Source organism: Mchenga conophoros, linkage group LG23 (genome assembly GCF_057382185.1).
Source record: "Mchenga conophoros isolate Kocher_MC1m ecotype Shallow Benthic linkage group LG23, M_conophoros_male_GT1.1, whole genome shotgun sequence".
In the NCBI taxonomy this organism is placed as follows: Eukaryota; Metazoa; Chordata; class Actinopteri; order Cichliformes; family Cichlidae; genus Mchenga; species Mchenga conophoros.
The window spans coordinates 2,031,225-2,054,642 of record NC_140547.1 but is presented as its reverse complement, the minus strand read 5'-3'; the positions used below and the strand labels follow the sequence as shown (position 1 = coordinate 2,054,642).

General features: G+C 41.1%; 1 protein-coding gene across 2 annotated transcripts; it reads right to left on the bottom strand.

The window, feature by feature from the left end:
* Window positions 1–8,598: 8,598 nt before the first annotated feature.
* On the bottom strand, window positions 8,599–23,344 carry matk (megakaryocyte-associated tyrosine kinase). Of its 2 annotated transcripts, XM_085266514.1 has the most exons (13): window positions 23,196–23,344; window positions 22,958–23,055; window positions 20,502–20,615; window positions 20,284–20,399; window positions 19,726–19,945; window positions 18,301–18,394; window positions 18,093–18,158; window positions 17,890–17,989; window positions 17,643–17,727; window positions 16,799–16,872; window positions 16,456–16,651; window positions 16,186–16,272; window positions 8,599–10,203 (listed from the first exon to the last, which is right to left on the bottom strand). In XM_085266514.1, exons 2-13 carry the CDS (start codon window positions 22,964–22,966, stop codon window positions 9,988–9,990), a joined length of 1,377 nt encoding a protein of 458 aa, XP_085122640.1. In that variant the 5' UTR covers window positions 22,967–23,055; window positions 23,196–23,344; the 3' UTR covers window positions 8,599–9,987. The 2 variants fall into 2 exon arrangements, with proteins under 2 accessions (XP_085122640.1, XP_085122641.1); XM_085266515.1 differs by having other exon boundaries at window positions 22,958–23,332.
* Window positions 23,345–23,418: the final 74 nt, after the last annotated feature.

Here is a 23,418-nt window from a genome sequence, read left to right as displayed (position 1 = left end):
AGCAGAAAAAAAACGTAAAGGGACATTATCACCTCAGGGTTATTTCATTTGACTGAGTGGTGTTTCTCAAGAGACCGCAGCGCAAAAGGCTGAGAGGTAGGTCACAGAGTTTGAAGGCCACAGACCTCAAAGTTGACCCTGGCTTAGCGTCACAGAAATTAGCACCGACTCTAAAGACGCTAAAGAGATTTCCTCTGACCTCAGACATATCTCAAAATAAAGACAGATACAGATAAACGCACAATTGAATCTAAAACTTGGACCTTCCTCAGATTCGTGTTGACACAGCTCTGACGAGAGATCAAAATGCAAATTTGTTTTTTGAGAAGAAACTGTCCCGTGATCATTTCAAATTCCTCGTCACAGTCTTTTTGTTTTTATGTTACACTTCTGTGCTACAAAGGACTGTATTTTTTCTGCACATGCCCCGCAGTAAAATAGCATCTTTTCATTCACCCACTCATACAATCACATTCACACACTCACTCAAATGCATCAGGGGAAACGTAGGGTTCAGCATTTTGCCCGAGGATGCAGATTGGAGGAGCCGGGAATCAAACCTTCCAATTATAATTAGACGACCTACTCCACCTCCTGAGCTACAGCTCCTATTTAGGATGTTAAACACTCAATAACTCCCCTCAAATGATTTAAAACTAAAGTAACCAGCGAAAGAAAACGTAAGGAGTACAAAGTAAAGATATATGCCTTAAAATGAAGGAGCTAAGAGTAAAAATAAACACTCAAGTAAATCATGGGCACTGGAAACTCTACCTAACAGTTACAGTGTATTTACACTTCATTATTTCACACCTCTGGACATCAGGGAAGTTAACGTGGGGGTGAAGACAGCAAGAAGTAAGAGACAAGTGAACTGATCAACATTTTTTACTCCCCCACTAGCAGGATACCAAAGAGGTGTAGATGCATTGTGGGTAATCTAGTTTTTGTCAAGGAAGAATGAGTAGAATTAAAAAATCTGTAATTTTGAAGCTGATTTTGATTGACAGTGCCAGCTGTAAGTTTTCAACACCACTGACAGGGTAACCTCACCACTGCAGTGCACAGTGTGAAGTACTGCTGTAGCCAATGCATTAACAAAATGAAAAGGTATGTTTTCAGCCCATAATTCACTCATGTTATCTAAACAAGGCCAAAGAGTGCAGGGTCCATGGCAGAGATTCAGTTTCGGTGTAATAACAGAATATTAGAGCCGCCTTTAAACAACACAAATAATCATATAGATTTAAACCCATAAATTAAGTGCTGACGCACAAAAAGGAAATGTATTTTCTCTGAACTATTCCTCTGAGTTCAGAGTCAAGACTGAATCTTACTGCCTACAAGCTTATAAAGCAATGATAGACTAAATGCTAACTTATCCTGAGATGACGTTAATACATTTTTGACCTTACGTAGTTTCTCTGTTATCCCGACTGAGCATAAATTGGTTAAGAAGGGGCAGTGTAGTTATCAAGCTGCTTAGTTTTATCAGATGACAGTGTAAGTCCCTGTGATCCTATTAGAAGTAAAAACAGCGAACTTGTAAATGAACAGTGTCAGCTTGTTAGGGGGGGTGGGTGGGAGTGGGGGTAGAGAGAGGAGGGGGAGTACAGGAGGTAAAAAGAGGGAAGGGGACCAGAAAGGGAGTGGAAGTGGGACAAATGTGGAAGTATCACAAGGAGGGCAAAGTCATGTGTCCGTGAAGATGTCTACCTCTGAGAGTAAACTAGCACACGCACACACACACACACACACACACACACACACGTACACACACACACGTACACACACGTACACACACACACACACGTACACACACACACACACACACACACACGTACACACACACACACACACGCACAAACACACACGTACACACACACACACACGTACACACACACACACACACACACACACGTACACACACACGTACACACACACACACACACGTACAAACACACACGTACACACACACACACACACGTACACACACACACACACACGCACAAACACACACGTACACACACACACACACACGTACACACACACACACACACACACACACGTACACACACACGTACACACACACACACACACGCACAAACACACACGTACACACACACACACACACGTACACACACACACACACACACACACACGTACACACACAAACACACACGTACACACACACACACGCACAAACACACACGTACACACACACACACACACACACACGTACACACACACACACACACACGCACACACACACACAGTGTCCTTTTGTGATTGGCTCTCATTGGTTACAATTCCACTATCTGCAAGACTACTGAGTGTTTCCATGGTTACGTCAGCTCCATTGCTATTTGCAGTCAGTGTTTACATGGATACGTTCACTCACACACACACACACACACACACACACACGTGTATAAATACTGCTCACAAAAACATTTAAAAACTTTTCCTGGATCTTGAATGAAAGAACTTGAAAATCTTTATTGACACATGTTGACACTCACATGACATCAAAAACTGAAGTCCGATTCAGAATCACACCAAAAATAGAAGTAAAAAAATTTAGTGTTGACTTAATTTGTATTATATTTATTTACTTTTTTAATGTTTTTTGAAGAGTGTCTGTGTATCTATCAGGCTAGCTATGTAGCCAACCTTGCTTCACACAATCATTTTAAGATGGCAGCTGTCTGCAATGTTCGCTGGAAGAAATAGTTACTGTAACTCCTGTACTCAGCAAATTGATTCAATTATGTTCAGTGAACTGCTGAAATCTCTGTCGGAGTCTCGGGTGTTTCCAGCTCATTTCTTTCCAAATTTTTAAAAAATAAAAACACTTTCAGAAGGAAGACGTGCTTTCAGAGCTCTGGAAGTCGATTGCAAACTAAATTAAATACAAAGCTTTAAGCTAATGTTACTCTAAATTCTGATTAAACAGTTAGTGATGAGCTCCTTTGCTATGCTCAGTTTCTACAGCTAGCTAGCTGGAAAATGCTAACAATCGTAGCCCTAAACACATTGTTTAAGCTACTACTCTCTGCCCCCCTCTGCCCCCCTCTCACGGACAATAACCATATCCAACTTCTTAATAGCAATGAACTGGTCTGCATTGGTGCATCATATCTTTATTCTCTTCCCCCTCCTGCCCCCCCCCCCCCCCCTCTTTCTTAAATAGATAACTATCATATCTGATATCATATCTCACAGTACAATAATATTGAATGGGTTGCATTGTTGTATTTTGTCATGTTTCTCAGGTCTTTGTCTGAATTTCTACGAACATTATTGCTAAGGATTGTCTTATTGCATATTTAACCCAGTCACACTGGGTTAAATATGTACACTTGGGTTTTAAGGGGTATTTATTATTTTCTTTTTTTTTTTGGGTTGTATGGAAGCCCCAAACGCAATTTCATTGTTCTTGACAATGACAATAAATAAATAAATACTAAATAAATACTTACACTTTGGAGGAACAGGCAGGTAGGTAATGTTACAGAGGACACGGCCTCTGGCTTTTGATTCTTCCAAAACACCCCCGAATGTACTAGCTTACACCATAAAAAATGCACCTTTTTTTTGGACCCTTCCTGCTTAATAAGCATCTGTTTTAAAAAGGGCCCAAGAGCCCGCTCCATGAAACCACACAATATCCACCATCATCCACCTTTAACCAAATTTTAACCCCTACAAAAGACCTGTTTTAATCACTCACTCTGTCAACATCCTTGTCACGCAAGCAGCTCTACTGTGAGACTCTACCCAAGAGACAGACGCTGCTCTTAACCTTATTTTCATAATTGAATTACAGCTGCCCCCTGTCACAGGATAAGCGCGGGCTTATCCCGATTTCTCATGTTAAGTGATATAATGATTTACATCAGCAAACCATCAATGTGTTACAGCATGTTATAATGAAAGTATGTGTAGGAAAACCTAACAAATAAAACTTTGCATCTTTTGGACGGAAGACAAAAGTTTACTGTCAAGCTGGAGAAGTGCTCCTCTGAGCATTCGTGATGCACAAACAGTGTCTATGAGGAAGGGAGAAGAAACAAATCTTGTCTGAAAAGTCAATGACGTTTGTGTGGATTTTAGAAAAGGAAGTGATGCGCTTTGCCATCTCTGAAGCATGAGGTGAGAATCGTTCTCATTGGAGATGTGCGCAGAGAAATAATTAAACGATGAGTAAGAACATCATGAAGACAAATATGACAAAAGCTCATCTACTTTTTCGAGAGCAATCAAGTGTTCAGAAGCAAACTTGACTTCATGATGCATAAAGACTGTGCTAAGCTTGAGCTTCTTAGATGCTGTACTTGACTGTTCGCCCTGACCTAAAGAAAACGTGGTGGGGACGACAAACTCCCGTAGGGCTTAAATCTGGGACTCTCCATCAGTCGCTCTTAGAAGCAAAGAAGCTTCTCGGATGAAACGTCTTCAAGAAACTTAAAGAAGTCCAGACGCTTTCCAAGCTCCTTAGGATACGGCAGTGTTGCAATATTCTGTCTGGTGATATTGTATTGATTAAGGAGCTTTAAATATTGATATTAATTAAAATACTATGAACAAGAGGCCTCACGTGCCATCATCCTGAGACAATTGTTAAGCTGAGCAAAGTCAGTGAAAAACCAAAAACTGGACACACTCAGCTTGACAAAGCTACCTCTCAATTCAACGTGGGCTAATGGTTCAGTCACGCAAACAAACACAGGAGGGCAACTGGCTTGCATCTACAACCTTTCTGCAAACAATCACAGTTTGACCCTCCAAAAGTTGATTGTGTTCATGTGGACGTCGCGTTTCTCACACTGAAAACGCGACGTCCAGATGAACAGAATCAAGTTTTGCAGATTTACTAACCTGGATGATTGAAAATGCATCAAGACAATCACAGTTTGACTCAGTCTGTCAACAATCACTCTCAGGGAGATTGAAATTATTGCTGAGGAGGAAAAGAATCCTCCCCCAAAAAGTAATCCTGTTACTTTACTGATTACTTATTTTCAAAAGTACTTAGTTACTTAGTTACTTTTTAAAAACACAATTTACAACCTGAGTAGGTGATAAAGTGATCGATCTTTCAGCCCAATTCTACTTTTTCTGCATAATCCATCATACAAAATGTGATCAGATGGAAAAGTCTCTTTTTAAAACTTGTTTTATTAGTTTTAATCTTTTAACTTTATGCATCAAGCAAAATTTTAATTATCTGCAACATTCTCTGACTGGAAGAAATTAGTTTAACATTTAAACCTATTTTCTGCACATTCCAGCTCATAAAATAAAATATTTTTTGTGTTTACACTCAGTCTTTCAAATAGATGCAAGTAAAACACAGCAGAAAATAAATAAAGTCAAAGACTCAGCGGTCCTGTTGCTCTATTTTCACCTGTAAAGCAGGAGTGGGGTAGGCGGAGGGTTACCCTGGTGCAGGTGTGCCGCGGTCAGTGGAAGAATCCGTGAGTTTCTCTGTGAGTTTCCCATTACGTCGTAGCTACTCGGTGCTTGTTGGAAGTTTAGGGTTTTTTTCGCTGTAAAAAGAAGTTTTCTTCCCACGCACAGCGGACACTAATGTTTTTGTCACTTTTTATGGAATCAAACTCAAAGTAAGGTCAGTACTTCCACGCTTTAAACGCTGCACGCTCATACTCTCTCTGCACTAGATATATTATCCACTGTTGATCTGCACACAGCTGTTGTCACGAACGTCGCTGTCATGAGACATTCTCGCAAAAAATCACGGTTTTAGTAACGCAGTAACGCAGCGTTCCTACGGGAAAGTAACGGTAATCTAATTACCGTTTTTGCAATAGTAATCCCTTACTTTACTCGTTACTCAAAAAAAGTAATCAGATTACAGTAACGCGTTACAAGTAACGCATTACTGCCCATCTCTGTTGTTCACTAACACATGCACGGCGAATTAAAGTCCACATGGAAAAGTACCAGTGGATTCACCAAACGTCTAAAACACACCCAGACCTATGGATGTCTATCCCAACATCACAGCTCTCAGAGTCTGGCACTCCTGATAGACAGAATAACACAGAAGCTCGTATCCATGCTGCGGTTGAATATTTCTGAAAATATGAAGCAAAACTCTACAGAGATGGTAAATGGCCTGTATTTGTATAGCTTTACTAGTCCTTAAGGACCCAAAGCGCTTTACACTACATTCAGTCACACACACATTCACACACTGGTGATGGCAGCTACATTGTAGCCACAGCCACCCTGGGGCGCACTGACAGAGGCGAGGCTGCCGGACACTGGCGCCACCGGGCCCTCTGACCACCACCAGGCAACGGGTGAAGTGTCTCGCCCAAGGACACAACGACCGAGACTGAGCCTTATATAGTTATATATTTCTATACTGTGTATTGTGTATTTTGTTGTACAGTTATTTTATTTTCAACTTTAATTTATATATTTTATCTTATTCTTTCCCAGTTACATTTACCCTTCATTCTAATTTGTGTTGTACAGTTATTTCATTTTTTAACCTTAATTTTTTATATTTTATTCCTTCCTAGTTAAATTTACCCTTTTTAATTTTTCATATTTATTTCCTATCTTATTCATAGCCTTTTCCTTTTTTTTTTCTTTAGGTCACGAGCAGTTGTCTAAGCATTTCACTGCATATCGTACTGTGTATGACTGTGTACGTGACAAATAAAATTTGAATTTGAACCGGCAACCTTCCGATTACAAGACGAACTGCCAACTCTTGAGCCACGATCGCCCCCAGTTTAAATGTTAATGATCTAACACACAGAACCACAAACAAAATATTTTCACTTTATAAGCATATCACTGAGCCCGATGGCACACGGTTGGATGGGGTTATAGTTAATTGCAGAGAAAAGTGGTTTTCCTGGAATTTGTAGCTGCGAGGATGATAGCTTTTTCTATGAAGAGCATCTTATGTCTAATACCTCAATTGGTTCAAGGAGCTTGGTTGGTGCTTCGATTCTGACCTTAGACCATCTGAACTGACCACAATCCACTTAAATCACTCCAAGATAAACCCTCTTAGGTCAGTCCCCATGATCCCTTTTCACACTGCTGAACCTATACAGATTGTTGGGTGGGGCAGAAACCGGGGATTGTCGGTTTCTGCCGACAATCCCCTAACACATGCACGGCGAATTAAAGTCCACATGGAAAAGTACCAGTGGATTCACCAAACGTCCATATAAGTTATTAGTGTATTAGGAGCCGCAGGGACACCGGCAACCAAAGCAGTGAATGTTGTCTCTGGTTGATGCAAAGTAATAATAACAATAATCATTATTAATATTATTCAATAAGACCACTGGACTAACGTTCACACAGTTTCCAGGACAACAGCAAGACATTAAACTATTACTAATAACAATGTAACTATTTGTGTTGTATGATTCATTCATTTATCATTTGCATGACTTTGAGCCAGCTCTACGTGTATGTTAGAAAGCAGATATGGCTTCAGCTCCCTTTGATGTTAACGCATCACACATGACAAAACATTATGTATACGCAACAAATCTGATGCCCCCAGAAATGTTTGTAGCGCGACTGTTAATACACGTGTCTCGTTTTTGATGTACATTCCAGCAAATTATATTCTGAAAGGAAGCAATGATGACACCGGAGCTTTAATCTTTATGTTGAGGGTTCAGGAAAAAGTTGATTCCGTTCATCTGGACGTAGCGTATTCAGTGGGAGAAACTTCATCATTTATCCAGCTTTTTTGTGATTTGGATGATTTGTCATGTGTCAAGACATTTAATTTGACGGTTGTTACAGCCATATTTAACACTATAGCTTAAAAACTGTTTTTTTGTTTTGTTTTAGAAATTCTTAATGAAGCTGGAAAATTCAAATACAATACAAATACAAACAAAATTTAGACTACAGACAAAAAGGCTCTGCAAACAGAAATATGAGGGCGTTACAGCTAATTTGCCCAATATGAGATGGTTACGTTTTAATTGGAGGACTGCAGCCTGTGCAAAGCTGAAAGTCAATGCTTCAAGCTCTCATGTGAGGTCAGAGAGTTAGGAACAAAAATGTGGGACTGCATGGTATTGTGCGCCTAACTTTCCCTATCCTGGAACAGCTGAAGCCAACAGCTGAGTCCCTATCAATTCTGCTTCAGCAGATTAGCTGTTGGCTAAGTGTTACTAGAACGTGCACCTTAGAAAGCTTTAGGTTCTCTGAGAAAAACGTATCAGCTCACCCAGCGACATATGGACACCTGGATGAAAGCTCAGTCACACCTAAACACACACGAGCAGAAAAACATGTGATGCTCGTGAAAAAACCTTTCAATTATGTTTAAATCATTCTCAGCAGAGGAAGCACATTTCAACATTTGCTTCTTTTATAAATCCTTTCGCAGAAAATTGCTGCTCATCCTGTTACACAGAGCAGATTGAACAAATCGCAGAGGATAACAAGGATAACAAGAGATGGAGGATCAAGCCTCAATTTGCGATTCGTCTCTTGGGACAGTACCAGGCTTACCAAGACTTAAATCAAATGACATCTTAAATTTGGTCGTGTGACACAACAATAATCCAAAAAGAGGCTGCATTTTGCTCCAAGATTTGCTTTTAGTAATACCAAGAAATCTCTAAACTAAAAAAAAAAAAATCACAGCTGACAATCACGTGGTGAAAAACAGGTCATATGTGTACTTTAATAAATAGAACATGAAAGAAACACATGCAGTTGTTCCATAGATTTAAAAATATGATTTTTCTGAATTTAGGGTCTAATTTCTGTTTGCTGATTTAAATTCTTGAGTCCCTTTGAAAAGAAATGTAATGAGTTCCTCGTGTTGTGAAGGTTTCCTGTTGTTACTCTGTAATCACACGTTATTTTGGGGATTTCTCTTTAATATGCTTGAGTTGTGTTTACAGGTTTGGCATGCACTCCCAGTTAGAAGAGATGCTTCTGACCTGAAATGGCTGATGAGTAATGCACGAAGGCCTAAAAGACAAAAATCAACAAGAATGAAAGAAAAAAATTACTCTGACCAATTAAGTGGTGTTTCAGGAGTTATCTTAAAAGATAAGATGGATAAGATTATATTATAAGATTATAGGATTATAAATAAGAGAGCTGCTTTTGAAAGCTAGCTTAGCCTGTAACAATAATTGACTATAACAGCATTTGTCCAAGATATTATTTGGTCCCTAAGTAGAATTTCTTAAATATCTCTAAAGGCACCCATTAAAAAAAATCTTAAAGTTGTTATTTTCTTTTTCTACTGGAAGTAAATGCTCGTGTATTTCAAATACTGAAAATTTGACCCTAATTTCAGGAAAAAAATGACAAATTTGGGGAAATTGCACCATAAATCAGTGCCTGTATAATGAAGAGCAACCAAATGAGCTCCTTACAGGTACATCAGAGTCACAGTCTCGTCCCTGCGCAGATATTTTGTTCTCTGTTTGTGTCCTCTTAGACATGTGACCTGAAAGCTCCTGTCCTCTTTCTGTGGACAGTGAAAGCTGCTTAATCTGGACTCGGAGTACACATATTCTTTCAAAACCCCTAAAACTGACAACCGGCTATAAAAGAAGCAGAAACTCAGACAGGCTGAATCCTGTAAACACCACTCTGTTGTTACTGCTCTGCAAAATGTACATAGTGTTGCTTTAAGGGTTTACCAAAATTATAACAATCCATCCTGAGAGGAACATAAATATCTGCACTAAATATTATTGCAATCCATCCAACAGCTGTCGTGACAAAAGTCAAGCGTTTCACGGTTTATTCCGTAGTTTATCAGGTTAGGTAGGCCATCGAGACCCAAAAGGTGAAGTTTGGTGTAGTCATGGCTCCAACCATTTTGCATCACATACATTCATGATCAGAGTTCATGGTCTTTTCTCTCAGTAAAACTCTTGTGGCTCTAAAACTCAACGGTCCAACAGCTTGTATTTGTATCCCAGACTGCAGGGCAATAATTCAGGATCAAGATCCGGTCTGATCTTGAGACTTTGACCCAGAGCCCGGGCTGAGTTTTTCCATCTCTCGGTCCAGTTTCTCCCTCAGCTTGTGAAATCCGGGTCTTTTCCGAGGTTCCTGCTCCCAGCAAACCCTCATCAGGGAGTAAACACTTGGAGGACAGTCTTCTGGAGCTTCCATGCGATAGCCTTGTTCCACTTTGTCTTTCACCTCCTGCAGAGACTAAAGCAGAGGAGCAATGGGAAAATGTTTGACATAGGAAGTGATTACCTCAGAAGATTAATACATTAAATGTGTTAAACGGGTTTTCATGGTGACTAAAATCAATTGCAGAGTATTAAGAAACAATCCAAACTTAAACAATGATAGCTGCACTTTATGCAGAACTGCAATCATTGTCTGTTGTATTTAAAGCACTGAGGGACGGACACCTGCACTGTTGATGTGAAGCAACTGTCAGGGAAGAGGTGAGGCAGAAGGATTTAGGGAGTAGGGTCGGCTGAGGTAAGTGACACACCTCAAGTGCATCAGCCAATTAACCACATCTTGATATAGTGCAGGTCAGAGAGGACAAACAACCACATGCTTGCCCTTCCTCCAAGGAGAAGCCAAAAGAAGCTTGAGTTTCTATTTACGTTGCATGTCAGGAACCCGCAAAGGCGCCGTGGGATGTACAGTGTACGTAAGTCAACACTGTAAATCAGCGGTTCCCAAACTTTTTCGCTGGCCCCCCTTTGTTTTACAGAAAAATGTTCGCGCCCCCCCCCCCTCGCGCGCGCACACACACACAAACACATCCTCCAACCACACACACCCACATTTACTCAATTGCGGTTTATTTCACACCTCAAACATTTAGTGAACAATTAAGCAAATACAAGTAACCTGCAGGTAGTAAGAAAATAAACTACAAACTCTTTTACGCTGCGTCCGCACCTACACGGGTATTTTTGAAAACGCAGCTGTGTCGTCCACGTAAACGATGTTTCGAATCACCGAAAACAGATTTTTTTAAAACTCCTTTTTTTGCGTTTACGTGTGGACAAGGAACACAGAGTTCGTCAGGCAACGTCAAAGGTACGTGCCTTTATTCGGGTCACGCTGTGGCCACGTCATTGTTTACATGAGAGGAATTGCAGAATAGCAGATTAACAGTATTTTGTCTCTATCTTCAGGTTTTACACGCTTACATATAAACACTCAGTTACTGTCCCTCTATTTACAAAGGCAGAGGCGTCACGGTGTCATTATTTTACATGTAGTTGTTTTTTCCTGTGTAATAATGTTCAACATTGCTATCAATAATTTTTTTTTTTAAAAATGTCTCTGTGCAAAATGGGTTTAAAAACATAAACAGCTGTGGGATCCTGTTTGTCTGTGATTTAGACAGGGGGAACAAATCATGGCAGGATCAGCCTGATGTTATTTGTATCCCGCTGTAACTTTACTGTATAAAGAGCAAACATCTCCAAACTGTCAGGAGTAGTTAGTCATTACAACAAGTGTTTGTGAACTAAAAATCAAGAATGTGGGATCCTGTTTGTCTGTGATTTGGAGAACCCAGGGAAAACCAACCCTGCAGGGAGACCTACCTCGGCACCTGTGCAGGTGAAGCCAAAGGGCAGATTTGCTTCACCATTAGGGCTGCCACGATTAGTCGACTAGTCACGATTACGTCGACTATCAAAATCGTCGACGACTAATTTAATAGTCGACGTGTCGTTTGAAGCTTTGTAAGATCACAAAAGACGCAGGAATCAGTAGTAGGATTTAAGAGTGTAATAACGGACTGAAACAGAAGATGGCAGCACTGCATGTCCAAGGATGCCAGCTGCCGTTAAACCCCGAAGAAGAAGAAACTGTGTCCCAGAATTCATAGCGCAGCCCAGCTCAGTTTCCAACAATGGCGGCAGCTGGTTAGTTTTAATATTATTCTTATTATTCTTTCTGGGTCACAAAATAAACGTTTAACATATTTTCAGGCGAGAATGTAGCTGTGTAAACCTCAAATATCTGCTCAGTTTATCAGGACACCGCATATTTTCAAAAGCGCTCCGACGTTTTCGGAGACGTCTGTTACCCACTAGCTCGATAGCTAGCCGGGGGCTAGGCTAACTAGAGCCGTGAGAACACCGGACTCCCGGCAAATCGTTTTCAAACCCACCGCCGTCTTTCGCTACTCAGGTTAAACATGATATATGAGTCACTTAGATAACTTCAAAATGTTGTTTGGCTTTTTTTAGTATTTTATTTGTTCCTGAGTAAATCGGTTTGGATGAGATTAAAGTTATAGTTTTTACACAGCTGAATAAACGTCAAGCAGACAGCTGATTATCAGAAGTGTGAGATGCTCCAGAATTTACTCCGGTGTCCTGTTATATTTTAGATAGCAAGGAGTTTATTAAACTCCACCGAAACACTCTGCAAATGTCATTAAAATTTAATAAACTATCATCTTGTCTTTATTTTTAGTTAGCACCTTAAACACTTAAAGCTGAAAGCTAATGATAGTTATATAAGAGCAGATGCTGCTGGTGCAATAAGCTGTACGCTGTATGTTCAATGGATGCATGATCTGATTAGTCGACTAATCGCAAAAGTAATCGCTGACTAGTCGACTATCAAAATAATCGTTTGTGGCAGCCCTATTCACCATATTTTCTCGTCTTTGGCTTAGAATGAAGTTGGTTTGGAAACATATTCAGCGACGCTTCATCTCCTGCTTTGCGTTTCTGTGGGCGCCCGTGCTAGCAGAGTCCAAGCGTTGTTGTCCCCCCCCCAGCAATAGCTCTGCGCCCCCCCTAGGGGGCGGGCCCCACACTTTGGGAAGGTCTGCTGTAAATGAAAGACCTGTTGTTGACCAAGTTTGAAGCCATGAGCGCTGTGGAGCAGGTTTTCGGGTTTTGACCACTCGGCTTTCCCCTTCAGATGTTCCTCAGCCCATGGGGCTTGTGCTCCTTCTACCTAATGTTTCTGTTCACTGGGATTCTCAACAACCACTATGTCTGCTTGGCTGACCAGCAGCTGCTTGTTTGTCTGGAACATTAGGTCCCAATACCTTAACCCTGTTGTTCTCAACCACCTCATCAGGACTTTGGGACTTCTAATCCGTATGTGACACAGACGTTCCTGTACACTGTCCCAGCTTGTATCTGAAATTCCACTATTATACGTTCAATATCTCCAAAGCACCTTTGCACAGCCTGTAACTTGGGTCCTGTCAGTTGTGGTAGACTCCTGCCTCCGTGGATCTGGTGTCTTGGGCCCGTCCTGGCACCGGCTGTGTTGTCCATTAGGCCAGCTTTTTCTAGCCACTGGTAGATTTCTTGAGCTACCTCTCTCTGTCGCTGCCTTTTTTTCAGCTGCCCGAGGTACTCTTGGAGCAGCCGATCTCTTGGGGACAGATTCCTGATGTACTCATGGATGTTTCCTCCTGCATTGTGGTTCTGGTTTCTGTGGCAGTGGTAAATATTAGTTTGACTGAATCTGGTGTTGATGATAGTGAGTTGAGCTGTGCTCATGTCTGCAAGCATCTGTGAGTTCATCTGTAAGCTGGGGCAGTGGTGCCCTTGGTTGTGTGGATGCTTTGAGTCTGGCCACAATCTCCATCCTGTAGTTCAGCTGCATCTTCTACCAGAGGCGACTCATTACTCATTATTATTATTCCCATTGTGGCGTAGCCTCTGGATCTCCAGATGTTACTGCGCGAGGCAACCAAGTACTTCATAGTCAGTGTAAATGTGGGTCTTCTGCTTATCCATAGTTCCCATATGCACTGGCTATAACAGCTCTTACTGGGTCAGCTGGTATTACATCAATTCCCTGTCTTGTTACAGACACATACATGGAAAATGAGATGTTCTCGGTTGGGGAACAATGACTTACTTCTCATCAGTATGTCCTGACATCGAGCTTGTTAAGCCAGAAGATGTCCGAGCCAGTATGGCAATAGTTAACAACTTCAACAACTACTGGACTAAAAAGAGGGAATATATGTAGGGCTGTGCGATATGACCAAAACCTCATATCCCGATATGAGACATCTATCGTCCGATAACCATATAAATCACAACAATGTAACATTTTCTGTAAATTCTGTGAATCTCGGGCAGCTCGACTTGCGTGAAGTGTTTCCAGCTGCGCGTCGTGTAGCTGGAGTCGAGTGTTTTAACCGATGCTGAAACGATAGATTTTTAGACATAAGTTGTAACGGCGCCGTTTTCTTTGTGAGTATTTATTACATGGCGTGCTGCTGGCGGCTCTTTTTACTTCTCATCCGTAAATAATCTGCATCTTTCACGTGATTCAGTTTATTTTGAAAAGTCTCAACAGGATCTTGAGCTTTATTGTGAAAGGTTTACGTGGAACATAAACAAGCGGACACGCGATGCTGTTACTGTAGTTGTTGCTAACGACAACGCATAAAAACAGGCGCTTGTCCGTCTGTAGTGTGGTTATATTAAATATAAGAGAAAGAGAGAACTTTAAGAAATTAATATAAACACTACAGTGACATCAGAACCATGAACAAATATTGCCGTAAACAGTTTATTTTGTGACACCACGAAACAAACGATAGCATAAAATGAAACGATGGACGTTTTTATATCGTCATCCGATATATATGGTTATATCGAACAGCCCTAAATATATGAACAATCTTCAGGCTTTCTTCTTTGCTTTTATCCTCGAATTCAACTGAAGGAGCTAGAAAAGAGCCGCTCAGATAACACAGCATAGCCAAAACACCAAACCTGTAACCTCAATAGTCATATTTAAGTCAAACACATGCTCCTCCCAGCAGTGCCAATGTGCTTCACATCAACTGTGAAGGAAGCTGCTCACCCTGCATGCTAAATGGTGTTTACTAATTTAGCAAAGACTGAAGTCTTCAACCATTTAATGCACGTAGGTAAACGTAGCCTTTGTGTCAGAGCTCATGTATTTCTACTCTATAAATACAGATACAGTTATCACAACAAACAAAGTTCTGGTTCCTTCAGTGTCAGACACATTATAGTGAGGTTCACCATGAACATGACCACTGCTGATATCAATCTGACCCTAACCCACCCGTGGGTAAACCAGCCTTAAATATAACAATTTACAACCTGCAATGAAGACTTGTCATTCTCTCAGTGGAGGCTGTCTTCAAGATAACGTGAGCAGAGTTTTGTCTGTACTGCATAGTGGAGTTCACACAGACACAATTACACTCTCGTTGTTAGTTTGTGCTCTTTGCCAAGTGTTAACTAGTTAGATGTAGTGTTTAATTGAAGCTAAAACAAACTTACTTAAATAATCAACCCGTGTATTTGTTAAACAAGCTGTAATTGGTAGGTAATCATGTTCTTTAAAAAGACACCACCTGAAGTACGATGGAAAAGAGATGGAGGACTCTGTGTTTAATTCTGCCTGATCCTACTGATCCCGTCTTCCTCACTAAACTGCTAAGATGCAAATCACCTTGGAGGTCGGGGATCAAATATTACCTGACGGGGATTAGAGTGATAAACAAGGCTGTGTTTAAGCAGCGTGGTTCCTCCCTTTCACAATCTGTCTGTTTGCTCTTTGCAGCTTCCTGTACTGCACAAGTTCAGAGAGCAGGTTTTTCTCTACATGCTGTAAAGTTAGAGCAATCAAATTCAATTTTTTTGTAACACAGTAACACAACAATCAGCTGATTTGAAATTGTGCGCTCAGAGGAGGAACTGGTGGACTGATCTACACAGCAACATAGACATTACACTTTTACTGCACAAAAAGACAAGAGCACGAAATACAAACTGTCCGTAACCAAACCAGTCCCATTATGCTGCTAACACAGCTTTGACTATTTGCTAGCATCTGCACAGACAGCATGCTAACGCTAAGGCATGCTGTTTCTACATATTCACGTTTCTAAAGTAGAATCACCTTTAAAGTGTCTTTGTGGGCTGGATTTCATCTTTGCTTTGTGTTTACATGTAAAACTGGTGCATCCTGATTCTGACAGGGGTTTGTGTTGGTGTGTAAAACTGTAGTCTCAGGTTTATCGTGTTCATTGGTGAGTACGGTGAAAGTAAAGTAATGCTTTTAAGAAAATTAACAAGTAATGTGTAGCACTTTTGTTTTTTGAGTAATGACCACAACTAACATGCGTGTAAAGCACCACTGTAAACACACACATATACACTGATAGCAGACTGCACTGGTGCTACTTACCATCTTGGGGTAAGGCTGACGACCGTATGAGAAGATCTCCCACAGAAGAATGCCGTAACTCCAAACATCTGACTTTGTGCTGAATTTCTGCCGGATGAGGACAAAAATGTGCAAAATGTAAAGCAGCTTTCTATTAGGACATACTTTTTAAATCAGTTTAGTCCTTCCTGTCTTTAATTTGATTGATTCTTTAATTTGATAAGTAATATTTTAGAATTTATCCAAAAAACATGTAAAAGACGAGCATAGTGCATTCCTTCTTAAACTGACCTCTTTCTTTAGCGCTTCAGGTGCCGTCCATTTCACCGGCAGTTTGGCTTTATCTGACACCTTGGAATCCACTTTGGTTAGGCCGAAGTCGCTCACCTTGGCTACATTGTCATCAGAAATTAGGACATTACGAGCTGCCAGATCTCTGTGAACCAGCTTCTTTGACTCCAGGTAATCCATCCCCTCACACACATCACTAACAACAGACACACACATATAAAAAAATATTAAAAATACACTATTAAACACACACGCTGTACAGCAGACTGATTAACAATCTGTGCACTGATGCACACACTATAGATTTTGCTAATGAAAGGCCATTTTTGATGTTCGCACTCACAGAGAAAAGCGAAGCAGCTGAACAGAGTTTACAACCGAACGCCCCCGTGTCCTGAGAAAGTTAACGAGGTTTCCCTGCAACAGACAAACACGCAGCGCTCAAAAAAGTCAAATCAAACAAAGTGTGTAATGTTCAAACATACATATTAAATATGGGAGAAAGGCTGAGGCTGTCAAAGTAGACCCAACGTTGCAAACGATGACGTTTTCATGTTTCCTCACCACCTGCTGCACAAAAGCTTTTTGCACCACATTTATCTTTAGTTGCTTAGCCCAGCTGTTTATTTACACCAGCACAGCCTGAAAATGAACTTTCAGCGTAACAATCAATGAAACGATCTGTGAGAAAACAACCTGAAGCTCCCCACCGGTGACTCACATACTAGTTTTACTTCCTCTATGTTTCACAGTTATGCTGACTTTAGCTTTATCGTTGCCTAATATTTATTTACACGTTATTTATGCCTTTGGTTCATCTACGCTTGACTTTTGTAATTCACTGTTTTTCACTCTCTAGTTCAAAATGCTGGAGCTAGACTTTTAACTGGTGCTAGAACCAAGATTGTATCACTGATACTGGTTTCCTGTTCATATTAGAATTCAGTTTAAGATTTTCTATCATTGGTTTTTAAAGCTCTCAGTGGTCGGACCCCACCAATACCATCTCTCTTATTCACTTTCTCAAACGCAGCTGCAAAACGGTGGAACCAGCTCTACGTGTCAAATATCGCTGTTTATAAATCTTGCTTGGTAATCTATTGACTAAAACTGCGACCGGTGGTTGTTGTCTTCCTTCATATATGGGGCCAATGATAAACTGCTAATTGTAAACATGTTGGCTGTACCTTAGTCATGAGCTCTGTGACAATGTGAAGCCCTTTGTGAAGGATGACTCCCAACAGCCGCACCAGATTTTTATGCTGCAGCTTCCTGGAAGAAGTGAGTCCACGTTAAAAATAAGAATTTAGCAGCATAACGGGAAATGCAGGCTTACAGATGCATTACATTTAAAACAAGATCACAATGCATTCATTCTTTTTCACTCGTGTTGTTTTCAATATTGTCAGAATTTGCAGAAATCTTGGGACTCACGTCATAACTGTGGTCTCCTGCAGGAACGCCTGAGCTGTGACATCACATTTAATGGTCTTCACTGCCACCCTCTGGCCCATGTACACCCCTTCATAAACAGCTGGAGGTTGAATCACACACTCGCCGTTTAACCAACCTATTGCATCTTTAACTATCTGCCGTTCCTGATGCTTTTTAAAGGGAAATTAAAACCGAAAACTCACCACCAAACTCCCCTTCGCCGATATTCTCTCCCAGAGTGAGCTTCTCAATGTCCAACAGCCATCCACCTAAAATGAGCACATACGTAAAGAAGATAACCTCTCACGCATGTTTCCATTATCATTGCTATAAATACTTCACATACATGACTCATCCCCACACAGCAGCTCACCTCTTTTCTTAGGAAGCACATACTGATGTTAAACTTACTTTTAGACAGCTCCAACTCAGCTGACTTGGTTCCCTGTTTCTGTTTGGGTTTCAGAAGAGTCGTAGCGATCGAGCCTTTGTTCTTTGAATAGAACTGCAAAGATGGAAGATTCAGTCAACACAATTTCAGCTTTTTATCTTATTTTCCACCCCATGTGATCATGCTTGGTTTACCTGTGAATTACTGACTCATTAAGATCAAGTACATTTTTGGGGGGGTTAAGATGGAAAAATCTCACTTAAACTTGAACAGAGAGCTGTGAAAAAATAACTCATCTTAGTAATTCAGGAAACCTAAATGTGGCCACAGCTGTAGGTTTAAGTGCAAACACATAAAGGGTAGTCCTATGAATAGACTGCACTCCACAAAGAGCAATACTGAATTAAATCCAGCACTGAACTCGATGTATTATACAAATATAATAGATTATGTGACATACTGCTCTATGAGCACCGGACAAACAATCCAGCTCAAATATTTGGCCGTTCTTCCTTTTCCTGCAGGAGTAAGTCAGCTGGTCTGACTCAGGCCTGGAGCCATCTGTAGCTCTCTGATAAGCTGCTGAACGAGCGCTGCCATCTCTGTGGAGTCTCCAAACTCTGACTGCACCCTCACACAAAGACCGGCTCAATGCTGATAAACCATAAAAGGGCTGAATTTGATTATCTCATCCTGATTTTGACACGAGAACTAAATATATTTTTCCTCTGCTGTCACTGATGATACACTGATGAGGCTTCAGGCTGACAAACAGCTTGAATACAGCAGGCCTGCAGTGTCTATTAAACGGAGACTGAGACAATAATACTGCAATGAATTTTGGTGCACACGTTCTTCTCATCTTAGGGGATTTTGATAGCACTCCTCTTTCTCTTCCTTTCTTGCCAGCATTCCCATCGCCCTTATTTTATGGTCAAAGCTAATTAGCTGGTGCTAACTAGGAACACTGGCAGTGCCACATTACTGTTTCCCTCAAGTGCAGGCTCTTTATTTTGGAAAGGCTGGAGTGAGGAAATCATCCAATTTTTTATTTAAAAAAAAAGCTGAACAGAAAGCCAGTCAGGTGACTTTCCCCTGGGGAGAAGGAGGATACGCATGAATTGAATTATGAGTGGACGGTTAAGCTTGTGTCCTCCTTCCAGATAATTTCATAAGCATTACTAGCTGAACCCCCAAGGCAATTTTAATTCTGCATGCACTTTAGGGCGGCTGGATCTGCACCTCCAGCTGTGCAATCTTGCATTGCATAATGATAATTAAATGATCTTGAATGTTGTAAATCGATAAACGGTGCAGAGAGTGCAGGCGGATCTGTCAGAAGGTGGACTTAATAAACTACATGTAGCTCTTTCACATATAGAGTCGTATCCACGTTAAACAGAATCTGTAACAGAAACGTGTCCAGTGAGCTCATTTCCTCCTACCTCTATCATATCGATGAGGTTGTAGAAATACTGGGTTTTATCGATGGTCAGCTTGTTGTCCTGATAAATGACCCTGTAGTGAATGACCTCTCCGGAGATGCTCACGCACAGGACGTAGTCGCCAGGATGACGGATGCTCTCTCGCACCAGGAACAGGCCATCCTCGGCTGGCTGTAGCTTAGACACAGCTTCTGGACCGGAGATCTTTCCGTGAAACCAGCTGAGGAAAGACAACGCACGCTGAGTCGCATAAACTAATCGTTCCTCGTGAACGTAATGCCAAATATGACATTTTTTAAATCACTCAACAGGCAGGAAAGTGGTTACATACATTTATCAAGCATTCAGGTATTAACATCTCTGAAAAAGGAACTTGGGGTGAATACTCCAGAGACCATGTTTGTTTGCATGTCTAAGATGTGTGATCACGAGTTAAGGGCTGACCACAATGGAAACTAAATAAAGAGACGAGCATCACACTGCATGTGAAAACAAGAGGGAAACACACCCACGTGAGCCCTCAGTACCTTCATGTGAGAGAAAAACAAGGTGACTTACGGCATGAGGCTGAGGCTGGGGTCGACTCGCAGAGCCTCTCTTTCACGCACATTGGTGGCGTTGATGATTCCTTCTTCTCCTGTGGTGTTGTGTCTGGCTCTGTAGCATCCCTTCTTCTAGAAAAGAGCAACGTTCGCTTTATCAGTTTCAGTTTCTTCCAAATAAAAATCCTCTAAAGCTCTGCAGCATCTGTAAAACATGACGGTGAGTGACGGTACCGTGGTTGTGTCAACAATAGTGAGGATGTCTCCTTTGCGGTACAGCAGTTCTCCAGGTTTGGGTTTTTTGTGATCCCCCTTGGCTACACACTGAGTACCGGCAGCCCAACTCATCTAAGGAGGCAAAGGAAAATTATGAGAAGGGCACTGACCCATGACTGTGAGTCACACTTTGAGTTTGCTTTGCTAAACTTGCTGTTTTAGGACTCACAAGTGTTATTGTACGTTTTTACTTGTCGTGTATCGTAGTGATGATTTGTGAGACCACTGAACAACCAGCATAAAACCAAAGCATTTGAACATATCTCTTTTGGACACCCACAGCCCGTCTTGGTTTGGTGGTTGGTTGTCGACTTTATTCTGGTCGGCGTAAAAAATACACCAACAAAATGAGAATTTCCTTTTTTTGGAGGTCGGATCTTTTGGCCAAGAATTTTAGTAAATATATCTACCGGCGACAAATATTGGACCTCCATGAAATGATCAACTGATTTCCTTTTATTGACCAATGACCTTTGCCTGATTTCCATCAGAATTAAATGTTATTATCTGCTACTGGTATCTGCAAAATCTGAGAACGATATCTTGAAAACTGTGGACAGACTGCGAACAAACAGACAGAGAAACAAATGGAAACGATGACAGACTCCCTCCGTTTGGGGGAGAATGATAGCCTACGCATCAAGTTCTCAAAGAGTTTGTGACATATGAGCATCATTTTTGAAACACTGCATGGTAAGGTAGAGAAAACATGAGTTAAGAAATTTAAGTTTTCTCGGTTGACGTCATCTCAGGATGAGATGAGAAGTCTTGTTCGTAGCATTCCCAGAATATTTAATTTTGTCTAATAAAATATTAACATTTAGTGTCCCTGTATTGATACAATATTGCCACATTATGATGTATCATTTCTGTCCCCACCCTGAATAAATATGAACTCTGACATTTTGCACTGCCAGTATTTCCATCTTGCCTTTGTTCATTTGTTCAAATAAGGTTAAAATCATGACTATTGAAGTGCTTTAATGGCAGTATTGTTAATGTAAAAGGACACATGTGATTCTCTGTTCCTTCATGCAAGTTCCTGATATTTCCAAAGGTTTTACATCGATTAATGCTGTTTAATACATTAAAGCCAAAAGATTCCTGGACACATTTGGCTTGACAAAGCCAACGTCCTAACTCAAAGCAAACTAATGGCTCAGTCATACAAGCAAAAACAGGACAACACCTTGCATAAACAATTAGACAGATTAATTAATTTAAAAAAAATAGATATCTGTGGCTGTGTGCTGATTGTACTTAAATTTGTCACATTCATCCAGTTGATCGCAAGATAACTGCACAGGTCGCCTGACAGGAGGAAACCTTTCTGCAAACAGTCGCAGTCTGACTTGGACTCATTCTCTGGGAGACTGTTGAATAACTGCTGTTTAAATTATAAATGCAGACAGATTCTCAACATGTTGCGGTCAGTTTGAATGAGTCAGCGACTGAGTGCCAGCTGGTTGTATTCAGGTTGTATCCCTACAGAACAGGAAGGATGCTGAGAAACTTTTCTGTGTACGTAGACAGTAACAGATATGTGATTTCTGACAGTCTGTCACAGTTTACGGCTGTATTACCAGGAACGCATTGCGTGTGATTGCCAACTTGACCTCATTCAAACGGAGATTGATATCAGACTGACTCGATGTTATGGCAGATTTAGTGACAGAGTCGGCGGTGAGCTGGTGCCAGCTCTGATATTTATCATCTATTTCTGTGAAACACAATAAAGTCCATAACATTATTTGTAACGGAACTGCATGTTACATTTTTAAAAAATATATATCAAAAATTAGAAAAATCTCATATGAAACTCACTGAGAAAATTGCCCGTGGAGCAATACCGCAGAACTCTATCTGCAGCAGTATCAGAATCATCAGGACTACTTCAGCTCGTCCTGAATCCTTACACGCACATATAGAATTCAAAATAGTGCTGAAGTCACTTTATTGGGGAAAAAACCCTTTTATTAGTTCATAACGCACTCAAAGGGTTTGGCCACCAGTGCATCTCTGAGTTGCGCAGTCAGACCTGAGCAGGTTGAGATCTTTTAACTGTCCCGAGAATCAGATCTCAGCTGAGGGCGCTTTCGGTAATTTGGCGCAAGCTGCCTGCTGATCCGAGGTCAGTTACATCTGTGTTTACGGTTCAAAAGATTTAAATTCTGACAGGCTTACAGTTCATAACTGTGTGTTTGTGTTGACTTGTATCCTACTTGTTTGGTTTATTGCCTGACTACACGGTTTGTGGTTTTATGGTTTACGTGTAATTAAATGTGCCGTATAAATAAAGCTGACACTCGGGTGTAAATTTGGATTAAGACATGAGTACTTAGTACATACTTTATCAATCACATTAGCGTTAGCCTATAATCTGAAATACAGCTGCACACATCTGCAGTACGTACCTTTGCCATCAGCAGGGCTGGCTGGATAATTCTTTGAACACCTGGCCGAGCAAACAAGGTCTCCGAACAGCCAGGAAAGATAAAAAGCGCCGTCTGTCCTGTAATAAAACGCAAACAGATGCAGTACAATTCAAAGCTGCTGTTCGATAAATCCGCCTCTGTCGAAGTCAAAGCCAGAAGATGAACGCCCAGACAGCGCCGTCCGTCCGAGTCCTCGTCGGCATAAATGTTTCAGTACCTGCGGCTCTTTGGGGAGAGCCTGTCAGCAGGAGAAACCACCAGGCTCCAGGCCTCCTCAGCGGGCACTCTCCGTCAAACTTATTTTCGGCTGAATTTCTTCATCGTCTCCAGCCCGTCCGCAGCCGCTCCTCGTCTTTATTCACATCTCAGAGCCTTGTGAGCGCTCGCGGTGGCGCGCGCTCAATGTCCGCGTGAACCACTTCCTCAATATTTAGGAAAGC